The following is an 18,808-nucleotide window of genomic DNA, read 5'->3' as shown; positions in this document are numbered from 1 at the left end:
AAAAAAATTGGCCTTAAAAAATCTAAGAGGAAACAAATGCTTGATTGTTTTCGATAAAAAACACGATTACCAAAATAGTGGCCTTGAGAAAAAAACCTACTGATTAACATAAAATCAATACAAGCGTAATAAACCGACAAATACACGTTTTTTTATTTATAAGAACATCCAAAAATTTGTAAGCTTTCGGATGTTCTTAACTTTTAAGCCTAAAAATGTTCTTAACGTGTTTTTATTTTCACCATTTTGTGAATATCCATTTTCCTAAGAAAATAGCTGTTTTAGGGTCCGCAAAGCCCTATGTACTTATAAAGTTTGTTCTTATAAAAAAAACGTGTAAATACAAAAGAAACAATAAAAAACGAAACAAAAACAATTGACTTTTCTTTCTTCTCAAACATACTATCAGCTTTTGACATCTTTCTTATACAACTGATTCAACAAAACCAATAAATTCTTCATCCCGTTTGTTCTGTTTTTTAAATCGTTCGGTAAATTACCACGTATAACTGCTTCGAACATTTTCTTCATATTACCGATATCTAAGTAATTAAAACTTTTTCCCATTTTACCGTTCATGTACTTGATAGTCTCCTTAAGTGTCCGACTTAACTGCCCGAATAACCAAGATAATAGTCTAGTCACCTCCTCTTTTTCGCCAGCTCCCAATTTTTCGCGTTCGACACGACTACATAGCTCTGAAAGTGCATCTCGTATTGGGATCTCATCTTCGAAGAGTAGTCTGTGTTTTGATTTTAATGATCTCGGAGATTGGTTCTGAGCTAATAGATAATCATACAAGGCTAAATGCTCCATAATAATTTGTATGAAATTGACGGGGTTCAGTTTCGGATTGCAGTGATTGTAAGCTCTGAAGTAATGAAGTTCTGCCAATGATCTGTAGTTCTTTTTACCACTGTCAGATATCTAAAAAAGAGAAATATATGATACACAAATTTAAAAGCTCATAAGTATTGAACTAATTCAGTTAGTATATATATATCTACTTTCTAAAAATTAAAACTCCAAACACTTTAAGTTTTTTAAAAGACTTGTACTATCGCAAAAGTTCGCAAATTTAGAGGGTCTTTTCTTTCAGACTTTCCTTGTTTTAAAAAGCAATAATATGAGACTGAAAATAAACCTGGTTTCTCAAGACATGGTGATAAAGTGAGCCCAATTTTTGGTGAATGGTTCCGATCTGTTTTTGAATGTGGTTTTCATCTTTGGTATCAGAACTCGGTATACTTTCCATGTAATGCAAAGATTTCATCAACGAACTTGATATCTGCTTGACTACCTGTAAAATAACATTTAAAATAGTAATGCTTTACTTCATCAGTGAGAATTGGTTTCCCCGGAAGGAGGTATACCTTAAGGGAAGAAGTTTCGCAGAATTTAATTTCACGGTTGAAAGGAATTGTTGTTTAAAATATTATTTTGCCCCAAAAACACCAATTCCATAAGTGGTTTTTTAAATCATGAGAATTTTCTTGTTTCGCGGAATTAAATTTCACGGATTTGTCAAAAAACCGAAAATTTGTTCCGCGAAAATACGGAAAGAGATATGGAAACAAATAAAGAATTCTATTCATATAAAAAATTATTATCATTTGACGGTTGCAAACCTTTTCTTCAGCCATTGACTGAAGAGGAGCATTATCTTGCATCAGTGTGGCTATGGACAAATGAGCACCGGCTAGTTCCATCAACAGACTATTCTTGATCTGTGGACTCACTTCCCCTGATGAAAGCGATGTCAATCCTTTGTTGTAAAACTCGAACGCCTTTATGAAATTAAAGAAAGGTTTATTCAAAAATCAATTGGAAAAATTAAGTAAATTGGATTCTCCATACATAGGGTTTTAGATTAATATCATCAATCTTTACCAGAGCAGAAAGTTACAAATCAGACATTCTTATAGAAAAATTGCGGGTAGGCTACCTTATGCGAATTTCGACCAGATGTAGGGATTTCCTTTGAAAAAGTTTGAAGTTATCAGAAACACAAATCGATGGAATGTTTATCGAGGTTGAAATTTGTCACAAATATGATAATGAAATATTTTTTAGAAATCTTTATCAAAATAACACATTTCTTGTGGAAAATGGATTGTTTTCTCTAAGAGACAAACCTTATTGAAGTAAGTTTCCTCTTGTTGCGTGAATTGACCTCTCTCTCCATCTACACTCGACTTTGTACTGTTCCCATATACTTGTGCACATAACCTCATCAATTTACCAGTGTTTGAGTAGAGCAAAGCCACATTAGCCCTGGAAGAAATTCCATTTGAAATGCAACTTAATCAACTTTTCTATTATTATTTTCTACACAAAAATTCTCGGCCTGCATTATAAAAAATTTTGAAGCCTTGTTCTAAACTATTTTTAGTTTTAAGCCTAAAAATGTTCTATTTCACCTATTTCTGTATGTTTGTGCAATTTCTTAATAAATTGGATGTTTAGAGTCCGCGAAGCCTTAAAATACTCTAAACTTGTTCTTAATATTTTGGTCATCGAAGCCTTATGTTCTTATATAGTTTTATTAAATAATACAAATACAGAACAAGTTACAAGGCTTTTAAAGTTGGTTGGTTCCATTTCAAGTCCAATAGAGACACACCCTTTTTACATATCAATAGGTTTGGCTACTAAACTAAAATTTGACAAAACAACGTAAACATTTATAATTACCTATCATTGATCAAATCAAAAGCTTTGATCCCTTTCTCGAAATGACTGTAGCTAATCTTCCACAGTTTGATCTCACTATCCGAAGGCACACCATAGCGAGTGGCATTCGTCGCAGCTCTGTTCATGTAAAGCACACCAAGCTCATTACATATGTTTGCGTGGCGTCTAGTGATATCAATCATCGCCTAGAATAAAAAAAAACATTAGTTAGGCAATGTGTGATTGATCTTCCACAGGCCATACCTTTGAATTTTGCTTCTGTTTCGAAACAACTTCTTTAGGAAACTCATTTTTCAAAAGATAAAGTTTTAAATTCTGGCTAAGGTCTTCAGATTTAAAAACGTTTTCATAAAAAGTTCTTTAGATATGCTAGACTTATTCACTCAAAGATTTAAAGCAGCTTGAAAATTTACTTCTCTTAAAAAAATTCTGAAATCTGAGGCTTTGTAATTTCTTCTTGGGTGCTGGTCAAAACTCAGCTTCGTTTTCAAATCAAAAACGTGTTTCCTATAACAAGAAAGACATTTATCATTGTGTAACTTACTTGAGCATTCTGCGAGTCAACAGCCTTCTCTTCAAAATTATTATAGCTCTCTTGGTAAACATCAGTTGCCAATAAAAGCAATTCCTCAAAACCACTGTCAAAAGTTTCTGCCAAGTTACTTATATCAATATTACAGAAAAACTCATTTTCCTTTGTGTTTGTACTGTCAAGAAACTCGAGCAGATTTTTATCTTCTTTAGTGAAATTCAAATATTCCTCTTTTTCAAGATCCACATTTAGATTCCTTGAGCTGGCAAGCATCGTTATGACGTCACCATAATACATTAGCGCTTGCGCATTAAGATATTTCTCCTTGAGGTTCAAAAGTGATTTGAAAGTAATGTTCAGGAAACGTAACGTTCTTCCAAACTTCTCTTTACTCAAACTGATTCGAACGAGAGTTAAGTAGCATTTGGCTATGATTGAAAGTAACCTCGCTTTCATGAGATCCTTGTTGAAAGGCTTTACAACAGCTCGGTTTGAGCTATCCATTTCTGGTAAAGAAAGTAATGACTCGTTTATTTGTCTGCCAGTGAAAGGTATGACTTGGCGAGGGTTAACTGGATCACTGGTGTCCTTCAAATCAAACAAAAGCAGCAACACTTTGGTGACTGCTTGAATTGAATTTTTACATTTCTCCTCTTCGTCTAAGTTTTTATTCATGTATTCATATTTCTCGTAAGATCTTTTCATGGAAATATCTTCAAAAAGTGTTTTAACATCAATACTAGACTGTAAAGGTAATGAGTCATTAGAATCGACGGACTCGTCATCAGTGGCATAAGAGCTATCAGTACTACTGCAATCATGTTCTGTTGAATTGCTTGTATCGATAGTGGAGGTCGATGTTGTTAAGCTTTGAGCATATAAATCACTAAGAAGGAAATTAGCCATAGCTAAGAGCTCATTACATCTCTCTTTCTGAAATATTTTGATACAATTCTCCAAGAGGGCTACCATTTTCAAGATATTATGATCTGTTCTTTCAAGAGTAGTGTACATGTTGAAAGCTATTTGGTAAAGTAAAAACCCGACTGAGGATCCAAAGGGGTCTGGACTTTCATTCTCTTGGGCAATGGAGGTTAAATCATATAGCTTGACCACATCCTCTTTGCTGCTTTTGAACAACCAGTAAGTATGTCCCTCTTTAGTGCAGTTGGATTTTAAAAACGACAGAATATTCTGAGCTACATCTTTGATTATCTTTGGTGAGAATTGACTACCTTCTAAGAATGGTAATTCAGCTGTTTTGATTTTCTCATACTTTTGTACAATGCCATTCAAATGATAACACATCATAAGCTCTGGTACGTTACACATCAAGTTATCAAGCCAATAATCCATGCCAGTTAAAACATTGATCGGTTTCGAAGCATCCCTGAAAGTGAATTTCAGATTTCAATATCAAATTTTACTCTTGTCTTTAAAGAGACACAAAGTAGTACAATTTTGGTATTGAATTTTTATTTACCCTTGTCTAGATATCAAATATTTGTCAGTTCATTTAAGGTGTTTTATCCACTGCGATGGCAAAAATGTTACAAAATATGAAACCTTGTTAACTAGATAGAAAAATATTTGTATTAACAGAATAAGATATTCATGATATACACCATTGCAATGTCTTCTGACATTACATCATGGACCCAATTAGCTGATAGTTTGTAAGTGACGTAAAATCAGTCAATGCGACACTTTCAACCAATCAGCTGTTGCGTCCGTGGAAGACATTGCATTGCAATGGTGCATATCATGAATTGACGCTGGGAAAGGGATATCTAAGTAACATAGTTTATCATGTATTACCTAAGACGCAAGCTAACAGCAGGATATCGACCTTCACCAAATATAGGGAGATCAGAGCCAACCAACATTGTGATGTCCTCAAACGTCCAAACAACATCACGCATAAAAAACGAACCCGCTGGAAAGTCATTGGAAAAAGGTGCTGGAATATTGTTCTCTTGGGCAGTTGATGCCAAATGAGTAGTAGATAAAGAAGGTTGATTTGACTGATTTGGTGTATCTGATGGACCACAGAGACTGTCACTTCTTTTGTACTTTCTTGGACTAAGAGGACTAGCTGAAGCATCAACAGAAGCTTTGGGAGGAGCTTGATCATCTAGTTCAGGTCCACAAATGCTATTACTTCTTCTAAATCCTTTGGTCGATTCACTTGGTTTCTCATCAGATGGCTCATTTTCAATACTGTAATACATAAACTTAGATTCGATCATTTGTTGTTGGCTAAGCTCTTTATTCTTTTTCTTGAGATAGATTTCTCGGTCATTAGAAAAATTATTGACACTGCAATATAAATCTAACAGCCAACCCAACTTCTCGTCTTTGAATTGATTAGATTTAAGCAGCGCTGGGATGTCCAAATCATTGAGAAAGAGTGAGTTACCGATGCGATGAACACTCATACTATATGAGGTGTTACTGTTAAATGGTGTCTTCAGTAATTTTTTGATGTGTTTTGATGATGAGACGACATCCACCTCTGTAAACATTTCCGGATATTTACCAGCCATAAACAAACTAAATAATAATGAAAAAATTGATGTGTTGTGTAAATCAATGTTATAATTTAATTCAATCAAATAAATTGTAAGAGACATGTAATTGATCATTTTAATATGTTGTAAAGACTATAGCACCAATATTACTTTAGGTAGCATCTGATAAAAACTAATGATTAAGATGTACCCTACCTTGCATGATTTATTGGATTACTTCTTTGAAGTTGTGGTGTAAAGCTACCTGGAAGAAATTCCTTCAACCAGTTTGATGGCGGCAAATTCAAATTGGTTTTCTATACACAAGAATTAAAAATATTTTCAGTGCTACATTGTTGATATCTATTATGTCTTTATAAATCACCAATTAATTTTGACATAATTAAAAATTATGAGAAGCCACCATGCACCACTTAATCGTACAATATATTGGTTAGACTGGACCAAACCCTGTATTTTAGGCATATCACTTAGACATTAAGAGTTAAAGGGCCATTTTTAAAAAAAAAATTTAGAATAAAGAAAATGTGATACCCTCTTAGATTTTGATGAAATTTGTACCAAATGATCTATCACACAAGAAAATAAGACCCTGAAAATTTCACCGTGATATCTCAAGTAGAAAAAATTGCTTGCTATTTTGGCAGATCTGGAGCAAAATTCAAGATGGCGTATCTTTTTGAATCCACAACAAATTATAGGCCCTAGAATGGTAGAAAAGACCAGATGCCAGTCTCATTTTTTTACATATTCTGTACTTAAAAATAAAGAAACTGCCATAAAATGTAATCTGTTGAGGGAAATGACCTGAAATCTTTTGCAGTTGTTCCCTTAATGCCGATGATTAGTTGGCTAGAGAAACAATATTTTGACAAGAACTAACCTTTAGAGCCCCCAAGTGGACTTGATTTAGCATTTTAAGAGGGAAAAAACAACGAAGTTAAGCAAATTTTCAATCGATCATATCTTTAAGAGACTTCAAACCCCCACTGAGATTTTTTTGAGGTTATAAACTAGATCTACTAAGGAAACCTTACTGAAAGTTTCAAAAAATTTTGTTGTGGGTTCAAAAAGATACGCCATCTTGAATTTTGCTCCAGATCTGCCAAAAATAGCAATTTTTTTGGCCATTTTTGACGGTTACACAAAAATAGAAATCCTGTTATTTTTGTGGCCGAAAAACCTATCAGTAAAAACCACTCCAGGTCAAAAGTTTGCTTCAAAAAAGTCACAAGGACCATCAGCAGACAGCTAAAAGTGCTTCCAAACCCAGATTACGGAAAGTTTGAAGCCCTCTACAGGAGGTGCTAGAGATTTTCGGGGGAAATTTTGGACACTCAATTTGATTTTTTCTGATTCCCTACAAAAAGTTCTTGAAATCAACTGTAAATCAGCTTTCTAAGGTACCTGAATGAAAATTCATTGGCTTTCAAAATCTGCTCCCCCACCAGAGTTCATGATTTTTATGGGTCAATTTTTACTTAGTAGCCTATCTTTGAGACGCTGTATCTTCAAAACTACTCGAGATATCAAAGTGAAATTTTCAGGGTCTTATTTTCTTGTGCGATAGAACATTTGGTCCAAATTTCAGCAAAATCCAAGAGGGTGAAGTATCACCCCCTGAAGACTCTCAGAAAAAATGACTCTTAAATTATCATCAGATAGCACCCATAGTAGGCGGTCAATTGTGCATAAACCTCCAATTAGATTATTTAACTTTTGTAAATCTAGAAAGTATAATTCGATTGTTACTTGTAGTTTCATTGAGTGATAATAAATTAGAGTCAAGGTTCTTACTGGTTCTTACCTCAGCAAGTTGTACATAATTGTTTGAAATGTTTAATTTAGGTTCCACATATTTAACCACTGTCTTAGAAGAAATGTTAGTTGCTTCATCCTATTAAAAACAGAGTAATGATAATTTGAAAGCTTTGACCTTTAGATGAGCAAGAAACCTTGAGTTTGGGGAAACCTCATAATAAACAACTCAACAGATTTTACAGACTTTTGTGTGTTATTTCAACAATTCATTTTTCATCTAATCAAAAGTTGTTATAAAATACCTTTATTTTGTTCTCTTCTTGATCTTTAGAAGACATCTTTGTAAGCTTTCACCATACTTTTATTACCAAATAATTTCTGCTTTTCTGTGAAAAGATTAAAGCACATGTACGATGGCTCTGAGGGTGAATCTCCTCTCCTTTTTAAATTTCACTTCTCCTTTTGAATAAAACAATGGGTACTTTTGTCTTTAAAAAGGGAAAGTGAAATTTCAAAAGATGAAATTTTTTCTCCTTTTCACCAAAAGGTGAAATTTGTTGAGGCCCAGAATCTTTGAGTTAGAAAACTTTGAGTTAGTTATTCTCGGGTTAGCTAAATTATGACGTCATAAAATTGCAAATTATGACGTCACTCGTCACTCGACTCTAACTCGATTTTTTATTTTCAAAAAATCTTTTTGGAGTTTTGGAATTAACTCAAATTTTTTTTTCGCTAAAAGTTTTTCAAGTTAGCTAGCTTGAATTTTTTTTTGCAAAACCTTTTTTTCGAGTTAGCTAACTCGATTTTTTTGTAAAATTTAAAGTTTAAAGTTAACTATTATAAGAATCTGCTTACTCTAAATCGGGTAAGAACGCGTCGAGCGCTACGTTTGCAACACTTTTTTAATTTTAGTTTACACTGACGGACGTGATACAATCGCTCTGGCCCCTGCTCTGGGAAATACTGCCGCAAGTTTCCTTTGATCTTTTGTAATTCACAAGTGAATAATCTGTGTACGATGTAAACAAAAACACAGGGGACAAAGCCAGAAGCGAGTTAATTTTAACACAAAAAAGATTTTTTGAAAATAAAAAATCGAGTTAGAGTCGAGTGACGTCATAATTTAGCAAACTCGAAAATTGCTAACTCAAAATTGCGAGCTCAAAAGTTTTCTAACTTGAAGATTCTGGGCCTCAAATTTGTTCACCTATTTTAGCAAAAGGAGAAATTTTTCTCCCTTTCTGTTCCAACAAAAAGGGGAAAAGGAAAAGCGAATATTAAATTTCCTACGAATACAATAAGCTTGAGAATGAAAATTGCGAGCCAGGTCTTGAGAGAGAACTTGCATGGCAGTTGAATTGAGGCTGCCTAAGTTTTTCCTGTGTTGGTGAAAAAATGTGCCCTATCCATCAGAATATTTCCGTGCCCAGGTCAGGGCACTCAGACAAAAATGGGTATGGGGGCATGCTGCTGGGTACTATACTACACTTTCAGTGTTCTTATAAAATTTGTGAACTGGAAATGTCTAGACTCAATGGCTAGTTGGTAACCTCACTGTTCACCACACGTGCATGTTTAAAACTTATTTCTCATTTCCATTTCATCAAAAGGCGAAGTGAAAAAAAAATTCCCCTTTTGGTGAAAAGAAGAACAAATCTCACCTTTTTGGAAAAAGGAAAAAATATATTTTTTTAATTTCACTTCTTGTTTTCATTAAAAGGATAGGAAAAATCTTGAAAAAAAGAATAAATTGCTTTCAGAGCCATTGTACACATGTTACATTTTCTACTTCCGACTCCTTTAAAATTTCAGCGTGAGATTTGAATTATGTTACAAAATAAAATTTTCCTTTACTGTATATACTGCTGGCGAAATGAATAGCATGGTTTGGGCTGTGATATCGTCAACTGCTCTAACTTGGGACGATTAGTCGTAACTTTGTTGTTGATATCTGGCCTGTATTTTCAGTTACTGTTAAATCTCTTTGACAACAAATTTTTTTTGATAACTCCACCAAGTTTATCAATCATACTTTCTGTCATAACATGTCACAATAACTTTCAATGATAGCGCGCCCTTTTTAATTTTTTTGTTTTTTATATTGTGAGGAACTGGTGAAAATTTCAGGGTCTTAAGTTGAAAAGCCAGTTTGCGCCAAGGTTTCAAAATTGACCGGATGTTACGATTTCGCAGACCTTTGAAATCTTATAACTTGAGATTGCGTGATCGCATCAAAACAAATTAAAATGATACGGAATGAACTATCTTTTGGCTTCATGAGGCTTTTTACAGAATTTTAAAATCATCTTCAATGAGTAAGGTACATTTTCGTCAATTTTTGTGTTGATTTGATTTGAGAAGTTCGATTTTTGGCTTATTGGAACAGCTGGGCTGTAAACCTGGGTTTATGCTTTTAATACCTAGGTTTGCGCTACATAAACCCGGGTTTATGGGGCGAAAACCTAGGTTTGCGATATTTTTGTGCATTTGGGCTTCCATACCTTTTGCTCCGGACGTTTCCGGAGCGCTGGCCCAGGAGGGTCCGTATTATATACCGTAATTTTTTTCCTGATTTTCTGATTATCTCTAGCATGGTGGTGGTGTCTATTTTTGCATTTCAAAAAAGTTAGTACCTGGTACTACTTTGGGGTGGGGATGTGTATTTTTCACTCTTCAAGCAAGTACAGGATACTATTTGGGTACTTTTTCACAGAATTTTGCTGTTTTTCAATAAAAAAGTAGTTTGTTGTAATATTTTGACTTTTTTCAAATATTGATTTTTTTTATCTGGATTTTTTTTATCTGAAATTTTTTTAATCGACAAATTGTTTTTACTCTTTTGAGAAATATTTTGATTTTTTTGAAGACAAAACTTCCAAAATGGTCAAGAAGTGTGTGATGAAAATCAAAGGACAAAAGCTTATGACTCCATCATTGATAGTTTGCTTGAATTATCTGTCAATTTTCAGTCTAAAAAACTAACAATAGTACCCCTCCTCTCTTGGTCTAATCTGTAAATTTGTGAGCGTTCGATTAAGTTCGATCAATGGTTTTCGGTTCGATCAGCTCGATAAACCAATTTTGTTCGACAAGTTTGTGCTGCTCCGCCACCGTATATTACCTTCTTTTCAAAGCCAAATTTGGAATGTAAATTGGGAAATTACTTCCGATAACGGATTACACACTTAACCTGTATCCTTTTAGCGCCAGAGGCGGTTTGTTGGGGCTAAGTATTCCGCCAATCAGCCGCGCGCGAAATCGCAACAGATAGGGGCTACGGATTTTATTCCGGATAGACAAATATCCGGGTACAATAAACGTTAAGCTGTTAAGTCCGGGAACTGTCGAAATGGCAATCGCATGGCAGGATAAAGTTTTAGCAAGCGAGGGGAGATATGAGGATCTAATATCATCGAACTAATCGAAGTTTTTACTGACCAGCCAAACTAATCGAACTGCTATTGCTTCAAAAATTGGGAGTGTTTGATTATAGCTTCGATTAATTTTTTTAATCGAACTTTAATTGTTCGATGGAGTTCGATTAGCTTGATTGGTTCAACAAGTTTGATTGATCGGGTCTGGAGTAGGAGGGGTGGTGTCAGGACCCTGTCGACGCACCAGACTGTCCGGTGTATTTGTCTGGTGGCAAAAAGTATCCTTTTGCTACACCGGACGCAATAAGTCCGGTGTCAGTCCGGTGTTGCATACAGGGAATTTTGGACGCCGGACATTTATGAAACAAAAAATTAAGAAACACCGGACGCACTGGACTGGTCACGTCCTGTGGGAAAAATATCCTTCTTTGACACCGCACATCCGACTTCCTTAAGTCCGGTGTAGAAATTGTCCGGTGGTAAAAAAAATTCTCATTTTACACCGGACTTTCGGTGTCCGGTGTTTGTTAAGTCCGGTGCGTCGGCAGGGTCCTGTGGTGTCCCTATTTTTTACAGCAAAAATGAAGTAGTACCGTAAGTGGTTCTAAATCCGACAGCCCTGCCTAAATCCGATGGGGTTTTTCAAAGATACAAACTAAAATAAAAACAAATCTTTCACTGTGATGCAATGAAGATACCAAAGTGTCAACTAAGCTTGTAAGATTTGATACACTGAACCAATTGAACCAAATAACAATAATTGCTTCTTATACAAAACATAATTTTTTTATTACAAAATTGTTAACGTTTTAAACACGAGCAACAGATTCAGAATAATAGAATAATAGAGGTAATTATTTTTACAACTCACACTTTTTTGATCACATTAATTGACAACATCTTGACATTATAGTCATCTTGTTAGATGTTTTGTTTCGAGAGTTTTTGCAATAGTTTATTGTTCAACTTGGAGAGGAAATGTTTGTAAACATGTAATTTTTTTTCATAGCAGTTATTTGGGGGGTCGGATTTAGGCAGGGCTGTCAGATTTAGGACCACTCACGTATGGCGCGCGGAAGCTCCAATAAATACTATCTTGTTTAAAATATTTTTGTTTAAAAACATACTATCTTTTTTAAAACAATACTATCTACATTTAAAAACATACTATCTTTTTAAAACAATACTATCTTTGTTTAAAAACATACTATCTTTTTAAAGCAATACTATCTTCATTTAAAAACATACTATCTTTTTAAACAACTTCTGTTTTAAAAACAATACTTCTTTGCTTTTAAAAAATACTTTGTTTTTTAAAAAACATACTATCTTCGTTTAAAAAACATACTATTTCATCTAAAAAGAAACTTACGGTTTGAAAAGCCGAGTTAACAGTTTAAGAGTGAAAATATATTTTTTTTAAATGTCGAGTAATGTTTTGTCTCTTTTACCCAAATCATAGGGGCTACAGTGGAGAGTGGGTACCTTGGGGGTCGAGTGACACACACATTGAACGCAATAGCAGCATTTCAAATAAAAATGGCGTTAAGGAGCAGTGGCGTTGTGGCTTTGAAGGGGCGCCAAAGAGCAAGGGGCAGCAAAAGAGATTTTTTTAAACGCCCCAATCTTAAAAATCATATTTTATACGCCTTAAATTGCGCCCAGGATCAATTTTACTGAGATAATTTTAAGATACTTGCAGTTTTTTGCGCTCGCTTCGCTCGCAATACAGTTAATTGGTAACTTCTTTGCAATCTAGCTAATTTACAAGTTTTTTGTGTACAATATTAAAGCATTATAAAATGAAATGCTAACTGCACCTCAAAACCAATATGCGGACAACAATATTGAAATCATAAAACATTAATTTTTTCACTCGCTTTGCTCGCATTACACATTGTTTCTTTAAGTTTCTTTTCACTCTAGCAAGTGTCAAATTTGTACCTTGGCAGTCGATTTAAAAAAAAATTTTCTAGTCGGCCCCAACCATGGTGGGGCCTGTTTTTTCCCTTTTCCATTCATTGAAGATATATCTCTTAAGGGAAGAACCTTTCGCGAGAAGAAATTTTCGCGGAAGAAATTTTCGCGGAATTTAATTTCGCGAATTGGGGCGTAATTCGCGAAATTAAATTCCGCGAAACACACCAAAATTGTTAAATCGCGAAATTAAATTCCGCGAAATTCGATTTTTTTTTCTTCTTCTTTTATTTTGTTGTTTTTGACCAGGTGTTACCAAAAAATATGGACACAATTAATTTTTAAGCATTATAACGTGTATTTTTTATCAAATATAAACAAATATAAACAACTCCGTGATGCTTAAAAGTTAATCTAAGTTGATAACTTCTTCTCAATCGCGAAAATAAATTCCGTGAAACTTTTGAAATCGGCTCATTCGCGAAATTAAATTCCGCGAAATTTTTCATTAATGAGGAACAAGGCGGCAATCACAAATATCTTTGTTTCGCGTCGCCTGACCGACTCTCGAAAATTGAGTAGAATTGAGTCGGTGAGTCGGTAAATTTGTCAGACTTTTATTGTCAATGACCTTTCCTTCGTTCAAAAATTTTATTATTGCCGATTTAGTGTTCAAAGGTCATAATTTTAAACCACCCATTACACGCGGTTGTTTTGGCTGCTGGCTGGTTGGCAGTTTCCTCCAAGAATACACTCCAAAAATGGATGGAAAAATGGAAACCGTATCTGATATTCCGATGGCGTATTGGCGGCCGCCCATGCTAAAGCTCTAAAGGAGCGGACCAATATCCCATCGGAGAGGGATAGTAGTCGTCCTTTGATGTGCCGACATAAGTCTAGCCCTCATTTTGGGGGCCGTGCTGAACGCTTAAAAATTGATTTTTTGAGATCTGGCGCCTCAAAAAGACTGTCAAATCATCGTTGTTAGTTACCACATCATGAGTATGTCGGCAAACCTTACAAACAACATGGCTGATGTAATTGTGCTGTCTGGTTGTTTTTGGTTTTTTTGATGGATTTTTTTGTAGTTTAACTCTTACTTATCACTCCCTGAATATTAGTTTTACCCCGTGTGTTCGTTCTGTGTGCACCAACCCAAAAATTGTTTCTACCACAGAAAAGTTGAGAAAGTTGATCATAATTTTGTTTTGTTTGTTTTGATGGCTGATTTTTCTGCACTTTCTCAAATTTTATACCATTCAAAGACCAAATGAACTAAAGCAGGTATGTTCCTTATGGGCTTAGGCTTTTATCAGTAACTTTCATGTCGTTATCTATCTTCGACCGTCCTCCAAATATAACTGTTGTCCACCGGCCGACAACCGACAACCGACTTCAGTGTTCCAGAACTGAAGTTTTTTGGATAAAATCTTTATCAAACTTCACATAAGTGTTCATTGAGGGTTAGAGTATTGATTTTCTATAGCTTTAGTATTTCTTTTAGTGTTATTATAGATGATGATTATGACTTTTTTCTTCTTTCACTTTCAGGCTTTTTTGTGTAAATGTTTTATTTCTATTTTGTTTTTGCTTCTGTGATCAGTTTACAGAAGGAAAAATACTTATTTGAGTATTTCTACATGCCCTCCTTGTGAAAAGAATGATATATTTGCATGATTCCTTCCCCAAAAGTTTTTTTTATTTGAATTATTCCTGAAACCTTTTGAAGTTTTTCTGACCCAAATTTTGTCGGCCATGACACCCTTCCCTGTCCAAATTGCACTCGGGCCCATTTTTCTAAAAAATTACGCGGTCAGGCGAAATTCCGTAATGTAAACTTTCCAGATGTTGAAAATTTTCCCGACCTTCAGAGCTTTAGCGTGTCGTAAGAAAATTTCTACATCGGGTGCCAGATTAATTGAAACCCGAAATTTTTTACGACCGACCGACCGACTCACTTTTTAGACCCAACGTGGACGCGAAATGAAGATATTTGTGATTGCCGCCCAAGTTGCTGGTTTAAAAAGGATTGGATTTAACGACCCTTAGCGGGACAAGTTTGACCAAGTTTGACCAAATTTCGATCTTTCAGGGGGTAGAAAGTTGAAATTTTCCTATTTTTCTGACCCTTAGTGGGACTGAAATTTGATTTTCTGATTTTTCCCACCCTTAGCGGGACGTTGGAAATAAAAAAAAGCTACCCTTAAGGGCGGCACATACCGCCGTACCCTCCATTTGCCTAAATACCCCCCCCCCGGGTGCAGAAAGCACGCTGAGAGAACGTGGTATGATTGGCCACATGTTATCGTAGTGCGCATGCACACAGTTGGAAATTGGATAAGCAAGACAAGAAAGATTTATAACTCGAATTTTCTATAATCAGTCAAATTAGTTGATCTATAACTTGACAACCGTAACTCGGCCTTATTGAAGAAAGAAGAATTAAGTTTCGATTTCGATTTCGATTTTGGATGTAGGTATCGGTTCAAATATGATAGTTTCTTTTTAAATGAGATAGTATATGTTTTTAAACGAAGATAGTATGTTTTTAGAAAAGATAGTATTGTTTTAGAAAGATAGTATATTTTTAAACGAAGATAGTATGTTTTAAAAGAAGATAGTATTGTTTTAGAAAGATAGTATATTTTTAAATGAAGATAGTATGTTTTAAAAAAAAGATAGTATTGTTAGTTTTAAAAAGATAGTACTGTATGTTTTTAAACGAAGATAGTATTATTTTAAAAAAGATTAAAAAGATAGTATTGTTTTAAACTAAAGATAGTATCGTTTTAAACAAGATGGTATTGTTTTAAAAAGATTGTATTTAATGGCGCTTCCGCGCGCCATACTCACGGTACCCGGTACTAAATATGGGTGGGTGCTGGTGGGTGGTACTAAACAAAATTTTAGTACCTTATGGCAGTATAGACCTAACTCTTCACACAAAAATTACGGGAAACGCATGTTTGGACTTTGTACCCTATGCTGCACTCAAGCACTTAAGCCAAAGTCCCGCAAAGGCAGGACAAAAATCAGTTTTTTGAAGTTTGCAAAAAAACGCCACATAGAAGATCTTTCAAATTCAGTATGTGAATAGAGCAGTAAAAAATACAACTTTTCTATTTTTCCTTTTTTTTGCAAAAGTTCTAGGAATGAAAATAAAGGGATAATGATAATTGAATACTATCCATTGATACCCGCGGCACTATAGTAAAGCTAGAATCGCTTCGCGTACTCTTCGCTTGAGAAAATGATTGACAGATTGAATTTTTTCACCCGCGCAGGAGTTCGCGGAGCGTTCTCGGCTCAATCCTCGGACCGCGCTAAAAATGGTAGACTGAGCTGTGATAGATCATTTCGATGGAAGTTGTTGGAATGTTTACAAGGCTCTTGACAGAAAATCATTTATTCTATTGTCAATGATGACAGTGCGGTTATTAATTTTGTTAGATCTGACAAATTGATGTTTGTAAGTGCACTTTATAGTTTTGATTCCCATTGAAGAATCATATTCTGGTTTTCATGTTATTAGATGCTGTTTTGGAGCTTTAGATCTACACTGTATGGGTTAGTACTCTGCCTCTGTCCCCCCTCCCCTGAAATAATAGTAGCTCCCAGGCCAGGCCAGACAGCAGCCAGTTCAGGGGGGGGGGTCTTGCAGTTACTCCTTGACACTATGTGGAGTAACTGCAATTTTGGACATTTTCTACAGACACCACCACCCTTGCAGTTATTCCATAGTGTACTAACTGATTTTACCCTCAAAATTGGTGTATACCACCCCAAAAATGCCAAATTTGGCAATTTTTTCACTGAATTCCTCATTTTTGTTACCATTTTACTGGGTTCGTCTTATTAACGACCGTTCAAGAGTTAAATATCTCAATTATTTTCCAAGTTTGTTAAAATATCTTTCATGCCTTGATTGAAGAAAAAATTTTGTGATTTTTTTTTGACTTTTGAAAAAAAAGTTTTTGAATTCTTTACTTCCGGAATTTTTAAAAACCTAAAATTTTAAGTGAAAAATTGAAAAATGTGCTCACTTAGTACACTATATCCTACCAAAATCGACAATTTTGGGCTTAGGCACCACCCATATGTTGCAGTTAGTCCACTGGTGGAGTAACTGTTTTCCCAAATTTTGGTTTATATACCACCACGGTAGTAGTAATTGTCATAGTGTTTATATAACAGTTAGCCACACTAGCGTCCCGCCAAAATGCGTATCAAAGATTAATGCTGCGAAAGCGCTATATCGTTTACTTGACTCTCAAGCAAAAAACTTCTAAAGGGATTCATAAAAAAATAACCCGGCGCTTTTTAATAAAATTAACATTTTCAAAAACTTTGAGAAATTGCCTAAAATTTGAGCCATAGATGAAAAAATTTGAGCCAAGCCAACCTTGAAAACTAATTTGAAGATCAACTTACCAAGAAAAAGATCTACGGGGGAGGCGGAACCCACCTAGATCCGCGCACTGCCGGATACGCTATCTCCCGGAAATTTTGCCGGACCTCAAACAATGACCCATTTACATGTGCGTAATTGTTTTTACTTTAGCGTATAAACAAGGCCTTAAAAATTGAAGCGCTGTCTCGGGAATACACCGTTTAGGAGTGTCGACTGCGCACGCGTCAATCCAATTTTCCATTGTTTTGATTTTAGCGATCACGGAAAATTCACTCTCCTCCGTATAAAAACGGTAGGTAAACATCTGGTTCTCATAAGGAAACATAGCAGAAAAACGGAGGTAAAGGGCCTCTTTTAATCATAACTTCTTTTCCTCTTGGATTTCGTGAAATTTCAGGGAGAGACTTATAAAATTATCATTGATATCATGTTCAATATCTAATCATTCTCTTAAAGGAAAGACAAAATTCACAATGTTTACTTCCTCTAACCTTTCACAGTACTAAAGTGCGCCTTTTACCTACCATTTTTTACCGGGCCTCTGCAATGGAGTACCGTGAAATGGCGAGACTAAAACGTGTTTGTATTGAATGACTTTGTTGGTTGATTTGGTGCTGCACGTTTATTTTGTTTCCAACTTTAAGTTTTAATTATATGTCTCGCGACTTCTGATTCAGGTAACTCTATGATTGATATGATGATATATTCTTGATATTTTGATATGAAACTCTATTTACACGAGTAACCCATTGGGGTTTTCGGCCTATGTACAGGTTAAAAATTTAACTATATCAGATATTCTTCATATAAAATGCCATTAAATTGAGTAATAATTGTAAGGGGAAAGAAAGGAAAAAAAAAATAAATGAAATAAAATAAAAATAAAAAACATAAAAAAAAAAAATAAAAAAAAAAAAAAAAATATAAACTATAACTAAGAAAATCGTAGGTTAAAATATGATAAACTGTGTGTAAACTAGGTAGCAGTTCCTTTATTTAGTAAGTGTATTTGCACCAAGAAAAGAAAATTGGGATCAATATTTTTATGATTTCAAAGTGCTGGAAACAGAGAAGACTTAATGAAGAAACAGGTATGTATAATTATTTACATGTAAACAAAAGAAAAAAAAAAAAAAAAAAAAAATCATCCTTGTTGTTGTTGAAATGTATCCTGTAGATGACTGATGTTGTTTTTTCTGAAAGCTAGATTTCCTAGTGTGACTAACTGTATAATAACTGCATTTCCGTGCAAAAAAGCACCGCCGATCGCGCACCCTACCTACCCCTCTGGCCTTCCTTTAAAAATTAGGTTAACTGGCCACTGGCCAGTTAACCTAATTTTTAAAGGAACTACAGAACCAAAATTTTTAGAATTTATGAGAATTGAATACTCACCTTTCTTTTGACTTTGATAGTTTAAAGTTCACAAGAAAAAGAACGAAACTTAGGTAAGTTTTGATCTTTATTTTTTCTGGTTTATAAATAAAATAAAAGTGTTTTCCACAAGATTTATATTATTTCGGACCTTTTGGAAGCACTTTCTGGAACATCCTAGAAAGCTCATTTCCGTATTAATGACTCTCCAGTT

The 18,808-nt window shown here is 34.7% G+C and overlaps 1 protein-coding gene across 1 annotated transcript; it reads right to left on the bottom strand.

Annotated features, from left to right (window-relative positions):
- Positions 1-23: 23 nt before the first annotated feature.
- Positions 24-18,808, bottom strand: LOC136811775 (erythroid differentiation-related factor 1-like). Its single transcript, XM_067068403.1, has 11 exons — positions 18,616-18,808; positions 7,821-7,904; positions 7,565-7,654; positions 5,953-6,053; positions 5,045-5,779; positions 3,239-4,616; positions 2,695-2,879; positions 2,136-2,274; positions 1,629-1,787; positions 1,145-1,300; positions 24-927 (listed from the first exon to the last, which is right to left on the bottom strand). The coding sequence occupies exons 2-11, from the start codon at positions 7,854-7,856 to the stop codon at positions 406-408; spliced, it is 3,501 nt and encodes a 1,166-aa protein (XP_066924504.1). The 5' UTR covers positions 7,857-7,904; positions 18,616-18,808; the 3' UTR covers positions 24-405.

This window comes from Clytia hemisphaerica, unplaced genomic scaffold, assembly GCF_902728285.1.
Source record: "Clytia hemisphaerica strain Z4C2 unplaced genomic scaffold, Clytia hemisphaerica genome assembly, whole genome shotgun sequence".
NCBI lineage: Eukaryota > Metazoa > Cnidaria > Hydrozoa > Leptothecata > Clytiidae > Clytia > Clytia hemisphaerica.
This window is presented reverse-complemented; position numbering and strand designations above follow the sequence as displayed.

Excerpts from the sequence above, each read along its gene's own strand:
- LOC136811775 (XM_067068403.1), bottom strand. The coding sequence starts at position 7,856 with ATGTCTTCTAAAGATCAAGAAGAGAACAAAATAAAG. Across the intron at positions 4,617-5,044 it reads GCTGTTAGCTTGCGTCTTAG|GGATGCTTCGAAACCGATCA; the intron begins GTAATACATGAT and ends ATTCACTTTCAG. Across the intron at positions 2,880-3,238 it reads TTGACTCGCAGAATGCTCAA|GCGATGATTGATATCACTAG; the intron begins GTAAGTTACACA and ends TTTTTATTCTAG.